At 42.6% G+C, this 9,045-nt stretch overlaps 1 protein-coding gene across 2 annotated transcripts in view; it reads left to right on the top strand.

The window, feature by feature from the left end:
- The window catches only part of Npr3 (natriuretic peptide receptor 3), a 70,390-nt gene that overhangs the window by 5,800 nt on the left and 55,545 nt on the right, over window positions 1–9,045 (top strand). For both annotated transcript variants that reach the window (XM_004642287.2, XM_004642286.2), the window contains exon 2: window positions 6,611–6,733. In XM_004642287.2, the coding sequence (XP_004642344.1) occupies window positions 6,611–6,733 (123 nt within the window). The remainder of the gene's footprint in view (window positions 1–6,610; window positions 6,734–9,045) is intronic.

Raw genomic sequence — 9,045 nt, 5'->3', positions numbered from 1 at the left:
TGGAACCAGTGATTGAACTCAGACCCTTGTGCTTGCCAGGCAGGCTTATGCTACTGAGCCATCTCCCCAGCCCCTGGTAATATCTTTTTACTCAATGTAGCATTTTTTTTTTCCCTGTACTGGAGATCGAACTTGGGACCTTGTGTTTGCCAGGCAGGCACTTATACTGCTGAGCTATAGCATTTTAAGTTGTAAGTCATTTTCTCTCAAAATTTGACAGCGTTGCTCCATGGTCTTCTAAATTCCAATGTCACTACTTGGAAACTTGAATTCATGTGGATTTTGGATGTAATATTTGTTGTCCCACCCTTCTGGAAAGTTGTAGAATCTCCTTGCTTTCAGTGTTTCAACATTCTATTGTGATATACATTGATGGTGGGATGTTACCTTGCGCTCTTTGTAGGCCCCTTTCCAGAAATTCATGTCTGTTAATTCTGGGAAAATCTCTTCATTGATGATTTCACTTCCTCCTTTCTTCTGTTTTCTCTTTCTAGTTTTTCTGTATTTCTTCAATTGATCCTCTATTTTTCTTATTTTCTTCTATCTACCACTTAAGACATCTTCTTCCTTGGGAATTTCTTTGATCACTTCCAAAACTGCTTCTGACAGTTTGCAGGGCATAGCACACCCCACTCTGCTTCTGTGCAGAAACATTCTTTTGTATCCTCTAAGTTAGCCTGAAATAAATGGAGGAGTAGACGGCAAATGTGAAAATATATTTTTTTATTGTTGCTGAGATTGATTAGAGAATTTGGCTTAGAGATGTTGTCAACAGGACTTGTTTACTGTCATTTCCTCCTAGAGTTAGGCAGGAGCAACCACTAAAGCAGATAGCATCTTTCAGCTGCTGGTGCCTCATCCAAAGTGAAAAGTGTGCCATAAAGTAGCCCATAAAGTGTGCTCTTTGCATTGAGGTATGATCTAAAAATTCCCTAAATGTTTAATTAAAAAATGGTTACAGGCCTGGGGAGCTAGCTCAGCAGTCTGAGTTCCTGCCTGGCAAGCTCAAGGACCTGGGATGGTTCCCTGATACCTCATGCCATGCTGGTCCCAATCCAGGCCCACCTGATCCAGCCACCAAAATTACAGGTGCACACCTGTAATCCCACATTTGGGAAGGCTGAGACAGGAGGGGTGCTTTGAATCTGAGCTGCGTAGCAAAACCCCGTACCAAATACATAAATTTTAAAAATGGTTATAGTAAAAGACATATTGCTATTAATTCCCTCAGACACCTTCCCCCCAACACTTAGCACATCATCCTTGCTGGTTTCCGAAGCAGTTCTGGAAGTCTTTTGTAAAATGTCTTTAGTTGTGCTGTGCTGGGTACCTCAATGTTCTGATCAATTAAAATATGTTTACCTTTCACAGTCATTTTGACTTTGGGGAAGAGATGTAATTTGTAGGGTGCCTGATCCAGTGGAAAAGGTGGGAAAGGACTCAGTATCATGTTTCCCAAGCCTGTGCTTTCCTTGGGTGGCACTTAGCAGTGGCATTCACTATACTTTTTATTATAACACATAAAGCCATTCACAAAAGAGAACTTCCACACCTGCTTCAGCAAGTGGCAAGAACATGGGATAATTGTATCATAGTGACAGGAAGTGCTTTGAGGGGTACATGGGTTATGTCTAGATGTCCATGCAAAGTCTCATGTGGTTGTAAGACACTCTAAATCTAGAGTGTGTGATGCTGGGATTAAGGGTTTGTGATCAGTTCAGTGATTGGTTTGCTACTGTGATAATCCCAGCGGCCTAGCTAGAGTATAAAAGGGGCAGAAAGATGCTATGAAGCTTGGCTGTTACTTCTGCTGTCTTCTGCCACCATGAATTGTTGCCTCTACACCATGTAACACCCTGCCTTGGAGCCAGTCAATTATGGACTGAAACCTCTATGAACTGTGAGCTAAATAAACCTTTCTTCCTTTAACTAAGTGATTGGAAGAACATGTTGAATAGTGAGAAGACATTTATAGAGCACAGTGTGGCAGCCAGATGGGGAAGGATGGCATGGAACACCGCAGGCTAAAACAGCAGGACAAGCCAGGCATGGTAGTGCATTCCTATCATCTCAGCACTGGGGAGGCTAAAGCAAGAGGATTGCTGAGCGTTTGAGGCCAGCCTGGGCTATGTAGTGAGTTTAAGGCCAGTCTGAACTACATAGCAAGACTCTGTCTTGAAAAGAAAGAAAGAAAGAAAGAAAAAAGAAAGAACAAATGAAAGAAAGAAAGAAAGAAAGAAAGAAAGAAAGAAAGAAAGAAAGAAAGAAAGAAAGATCAGGACAAAGAACAGTATAACCAGAAATTTAGCATTATACTATAATCACTTATTTTAGTAGTTTAACAGTTTGATCCAAAATTAATATTTATGCACTTAGGTACATTTAGATACAACAGAAACTGTCTAAGTGGCCACTACTTACACAGTTTGCAGATTAGTTGATGTTGTCTTTATGTCAGTTTTACTGACAGAGGGTAAGTGCTAGTAGCTAGTAGAGTTTTCTAGAGCATGCCACACACGATTTCATCTTCTCCACTTGTCCTTTTAAGAGTTGTATTGTTCTATCTATACTTATTATTGTAATTTTTAGTTAAAGTAGCTATTGTATACACTGTGAAACATTGGCAGGGAGAGCAAGCTATTTCATTGAAAACCATCTTAAACTTTTTAAAAATGTATTTAGTACAGGGACTACAGAGTCTAGAAACACAGATCGGACTTGTGATCCTTCCTGTTTTTAAGCCTCTCAAGTGCTGAGATTACAGGCATGTGCCACCATACCCAGACTCAGTTGCTGTCTCAGAGTGCCCCGGGGGTGAGCCAGCACTGCAGGCCAGGGATCGAACCCCCCTACCCTTGCATCTGCCTAAGCAAGTGCTTTAATCTGCTGAGCTATCTGGCCAATGCTTAAATGTTTTGATAGACTGTATGAAATCAATATTTCCATTTGAATATAAACTACATGGTCAACACAAAGTACGACATGTAGTAATCAAAGTGTTCTTGGCCAGATGGTGCTGTGACACTCTCGCTCAGTCTGAGCAGGGATTACTAACATTTTAAAATAGAATGTATCTATCAGAAGGGTTTGGTGGTGGTGGTGGTGATGGGGAGAGAACAGAAGGAAGTGTTGGGCTGAGCCTGTCTGGACCTAGGGAAGGTTGTACTCTGCCTCTGAGCCATTGCCTATTCAGTCCCCGGTCAGGTACATCTCTCAGATAGTTGTGCAGGGTCATCAATGCCCAGTGCTTTCCAACACCTGAATCCTCCAGTTGGCCTCCCTAATTTTGAGTTTTATCTTCACTAGCATTCTATTGCTTTTTGTTGGTCTGATAGGTCTTGTACCCAGGGTATAAGGTATGTTGGCATAGATGTGTTTATGATTCTTCTAGTCCCTATGGAACTCAGGTAATCTGAAGTCCAGATGATCTGTGAGTATTTGATGTGTGCTATCAAGAATCTTCCCCTAAGCAGTGACTCTGTTCTCTGTGTGATGGCAAGAATCAAGTCCTGCTCATGAGGACTGAGAACTGGACTCTGGGCTACACGTAGCTGATCACAAAATGCTACGGGCTGTTTGCTGGCCAGGCAGCCAGAGCTCCCTGGATCCTCCTGGAGGTGATCCCTCTTGGAATCCATGCTATTAAACATGTTCGGCCTTGACCTTTGTTGGTTGTTTTGTGGAACTCCTTGGCTCTTTTTTTTTTTTTTTTTTAACTGAAGGAGCTAGAATTGAATTAGAACTAACACAAGGGTCTAAGCCATAATGAACAATCCAGAGTTTCTTTGAGAGTTTCCTTACTAAGGCATCTTTAAATTTCATTATTTATCTCCAATATGTAACTATACTATCAAAACACAAACAACACTAGCTCCAATATTCACAGGCCTTTGAGGGGTTTTGTAGTCTTCAAAACTTTGTTCTTTGGGATTACTGCCCTGAACATCAAGCCCTTTTGTAGTAGGAAGTGTCAGCTTTGTGCCCTAACACTCTCCGTTACTGTGTGCCATAAATGGAATATCAAGAGCTGAGCCTTCCACGCAGGTTGCCAGAGACACTCAGGCACAGCCTGCCGCTTGTTCTATGTCTTTCAGCACCCACGCTTTAGCACAGCACGTATACATTTTGGAGGGCTGGCGTGCATGGTGATAACATGCTCGACAGCACCCAGGGCTATGAAGTCTCTTCTTTGCACAGTGCGTAGGCAGAGAATACAGTGATCCTGCTGTAGAGCAGGGACAGCGGAGCCTGCAAACCATCAGCAGCGACTGGGCAGTGTCCAAGTCCCTGCTTCACTCCCCCGTGTCATTCGTAGGTGGCAGGTGACAATCCCCCGGAGCTGCTTAAACCTCTCAGATCTGACAGCGTGGACACAAACTGAGAGAACAGGGGGTGGGGGCAGGCAACCTAGGATCTTGTTTGCTTCCCCCGTCTGCTGAGAAAACTTCAGCATAATGCAGACGATAATAGTTTGCCTAGGACCAGGCCAGCCCATGACACTCACTGATTTGCCAGAGGATGATTTCCCCGAAGCCACTGAATTTGCTTTTTCAAAAAACATCTTATTAAGTATGGAAAACAGTTGACAGTCCTCACGGTCTTATATTGGGAAAAATCTAGATTTATTTAATTTTTAAAAACTTTACCTTGAAATCATTTTCATAATTTTGGAAAAGGTATAAGAAGATATAAAAAACATTTATACAGCCTTAATCAGATTTTTGCTTATTGAATCATTTTTTTTTTTTCCGGAATCGGGGCTTGAACTCAGGCCCTTGTGCTTGCCAGGGACACGCTTATTCTACTGAGCCATCTCCCTGACCCCTAATGAATCATTTTTGAAAGTAGGCACAGGATTATACTTCTTTACCCTGAAAAATTTAAATGAAAGTGTATTAAGAAAAAAGATGTTGACTTATGTAGCCACAGTGTAGTGACGAAAATGAACTTGAATGCAAACACTTATTATTTTATTTATAAACCTTAGTCCAATCCCACCTGTTGTCTTATTAATGCCCTTTTAAATAAAAGTTTTATTTATTTAGATCCAGAATACAACTCAGTATCATATGTTGCATTTAGTCTGCTCTTCTTTTAAATCTCTTTCAGTCTAGAATATTTTTTTTAATGCTTGTCTTTGCTTTCCATGAACTGATCATTTTCTTATTTATTTATTTAATCTTAAAATACAGTTCAGAGGTTTATTTAGCTCATGGTTCTGGAGTCCAGGAAGTCCAAGGCTGAGAGTGACATTGGTGAAGTCTCCTTGCTGTGTGGACTCTGTGGAATCCCAAGGCACTGCAGAGCTCTGTGTGGCAAAGGGGCACATACAGGACAGCTAAGTTGGCTCATATAAGCAATCTTTTCTCGTCATAACCCACTAACCCACAGGTAGGTGAGTGGCTGAACCCGTTCATGAGGCAGGGCCCTCATAGTTCAGCTGCCCCTTAGATGGCCTACTCACTCTCACTTCTTTTTTTAATTTAAATTTTTATTGTTACATGTTTGCCATGCATAGTTACATTCATCATGGAATGATTTCATTCATTATTCATTATAGTATTTTGGTACAGGGTCTTACTATGCAGCGTGGACTCATGGTGATCCTCCTGTTTTCAGCCTTCCCAGTGCTGGGATTACAGGCATGCGCCACCATGCCCAGTCTCAATCACCATCTCAGTGTGGGGCCAGCGCAACCTGTGGTGCTGGGGCCAAACCCCAGTCCCTGTGCTTGCCTAAGCAGGCGCTCAGTCCACTGAGCTCTCTAGCCAGCCTTTAATTATATTTTTAAATCTCCTTCGCCTCCTCTGTCTGCTCTCCTGCATCTCTTGGTCACCTTCTCTTTCACAATGGTGCTATCTGCCTGTCACCTATCATCTGTCTCCTATTTTGTGATTTATTTTAATTTTGGATTTCTTTTGTAAGAGAAAGCATGCAGTATTTAAGCTTATGTGTCTTGTTTATTTCATTTAACATTATGGGAAAAGGACCATTTTAAAGAATATAGGCTGGGCAGAAGGGCAGCACACGTCATCCAGAAGGGCAGCATATGTCAGTAATCTCAGCACTCAGGAGGCTGAAGCAGGGGATCACAAGCGTGAGGCCAACCCGGACAACTAGAGACTCTGTCTCCAAAAGTAAGAAGACAGGCTGGCACTGTGGTTCAGTGGTAGAGAACCACAAAAATGAGGAGGCTTGTGGTGGCATACAGGTCAGTTATTCTGCTATTTCCCAAGTTGGGTTTGCAGCCTCTTCCTCCTGACTGGATGTGTGCTGCCTGTTGGATGTTTCTGGTCCATGGCGTGTTCTGTCAGGAGTCTGGTGAGTCTGTTTCCCCCCACTGGTGATGTTAGTATATGTATGTGTAGGAAAACATGGTACCCAGAGGGTTTGGCACTACCCACAGCTTCAGACCTCCACTGGGGACTAGGCGAGGGTGCCATGCAGACAAGGAGGTTGCTGTAATAGACAGCTTGTGAGAAGGCAGCACTTCAAGGCCTTCTAAGTGCCAAGTGCGGGGTCTGTTCTCTCTCCCTCTCTCCCCCGGCTCTGCTGTGCTTGCTGCCTGCTGTGGTGGCATCTCATGTGCACTCTTTGTTTCTTTCCCCAGTGGTGATCATGTGTGCCAGTGGGGACACCATCCGGAGCATCATGCTGGCAGCACACAGACATGGCATGACTGGTGGAGACTATGCCTTCTTCAACATTGAACTCTTCAACAGCTCTTCCTACGGTAACTCTGCTTCCAGCTTCCCCTCTCACTGCCAACGTGTCTGTATCAACCTTCTAGGTGTGCAGCTTATAAGGAGGCAATGTTACTTAGGCTCTTGGTTGCTGAGGGTTCAGTGAATGGTTTCCTGGCCCTGCTGCTATGGTTCTGTGATGTAGAAGCATATCATAGCAGGAAGGCATGGTGGAAGGCATAGCTACCTTATGGTAGCCTATGGTAGCCTATGGTAGCTGGGAGGCAAAGAGAGTTAGGAAAGGGCAGGAGGCCCCATAACTCTTCAAGGGCACACTTCTAATGACCTAACTTCCTCTAAGTAGGCTTTGGCTTTTAAAGCTTCCACCCTTTTCTAATGGCACCAGGGCCATCACAACACTTTCAACACACGGGCTTATGGAGGACATTCAAGATCTGAATCAGAGCTGTGTCAAAAAGAAAGTATGGGCCAGTGAGATAGCTCAGCAGATTAAGTGTCTGCTTTGGCAAGCACAGGGACCAGGGTTCAATCCCTAGTCCCGCATGCCACACAGGCTCCATCCCCGGGGCACACTGAGCCTGTAACTGAGTCTGGGTGTGGTGGTGCATGCCTGTAATCCCAGCACTGGGGAGGCTGAAAACAGGAAAATCACTACTAGTCTGAGCTGTGTAGTGAGACCCTGTACCAAATACATTAAAAAAAGAGAATATGAGGATGATTAAACATTTTGAATTATGCCCTAAAATGTGATTTCTGTAAATATGATTTTGGAAATTTGTTATTCTGAGCAAGACTATATAATGCCGTGTTCTGTATTGTGACAACATCTCATAATTCCTCAAACTTTTCTCCTCTGAGAACTCAATGAGAGCAAGCTATGTGTCTGTGCCATCAAGGTACTTGTCTGGGGACCCGCATGCCAAGCCCCCCCTCAGATGGCTCATTTGCAGGCCCTGAAGACCCCCATCCAGTCCTTTTCCAACTGCAAGTTGCTACCACTGAGATGGACAGTCAAAATAATTTAAGTGAGGTGTGGGTAGAATTTGAAATAGAATGAAACAGATTATGCCACGATAGGATAGAACATGTCACAATTCTCATATGTGCATAAAACTTACATGTTAGCAATATAAAGATGTGTGTATTTATGCATATTACGTACGTGTTTATAATGTGAAATAAAATAGCTGTTACTATAAATTGAGGTAAAGACATTTGGAAGCCACTGCTCATAGACCTCCTTCCTCTCTGATCACTGTGCTGTCAGCCTCTCCTATGCAGAATTTCGGGGGCGAGGGTCATGGCATTTAATTCCTTATGATGGATCTGGGGAAGTTCCCAGGTCCCATTTTAGATGGTGTTAAGGAGGCCATCACGATCACAGGTGCAACACATTTCTCTTTTAACGTGGTTCGGGCTTTCTCTGAAGTTCAGCATGAGGGCTACAGAGTATTTCCTTAAATCTGCAGGTTGGCTGCTCAAAGTGGAGCAGATCTCAGGGAGTGTAAGTGTGCAGATCACAAATGACGCTTACACTGAGCCCCACTTCCCGGTTCCTGCTGGCAGTATATAATTACACAGAATTTAAACCTTCAAACGTACCCCCTCGTTTCCTGCCCTGCTACCCTGGCTTACTTAAGCAGTATTACTGTGGACATACACTTGATATAATGCACTTCCCATAGATAAAGAAAACTGGAAAAGCTGCTCCCCACAGTGGGTATACCCGAACCTGTGAGGCTGGCACAATAAACGCCAACTTTTAAAAACCTTTTATTTTGAAACAGTTATAGAAGACTTGCAAAAGTGATATAGAGCTTCTGTATATATTTTATGAAGATTCTTCAATGTTAACAAGTTAAATAAGCATAAGCATACTAAAATTATCAAAACAAGAAAGTTAACATTGCTATAGTACTAGTAAACGACCTACAGGCCTTATTTCAAATTTATCACCTCTCCTCCTAATGTTCTTGTTTGGCTCTGGCGTCAATCACAGCGTTCCACACTGGTTCAGTTGCCATGTCTCTGCCAGCTTGCCGTGGTAGACCCTTCTGATGTGCTCGTGGAGCACAGTGACTTTCCATTTGGATTTATCTGATTTTTTTTTTTTTTTGAGTAATGCCTTTTATTTTATTTTATTTTTATTTATTTTTTTTCAAAATTTTATTGATAAACAGATAGCAATGAGACTGTTTCAAATCAAATTGGAAGTACAGTTTCAACAAATAATACACTGCATATATTTTTCTTAGTGGTTAATTGCTGTACAAGATGCGGACTTGAGATCCTATTTACAAACACCATTAGAACAAATCATTCTATTCATTAAGAGAATGCA

The sequence above is a fragment of the Octodon degus genome, unplaced genomic scaffold, assembly GCF_000260255.1.
Source record: "Octodon degus isolate 3935 unplaced genomic scaffold, OctDeg1.0 scaffold00149, whole genome shotgun sequence".
In the NCBI taxonomy this organism is placed as follows: Eukaryota; Metazoa; Chordata; class Mammalia; order Rodentia; family Octodontidae; genus Octodon; species Octodon degus.
This window is presented reverse-complemented; position numbering and strand designations above follow the sequence as displayed.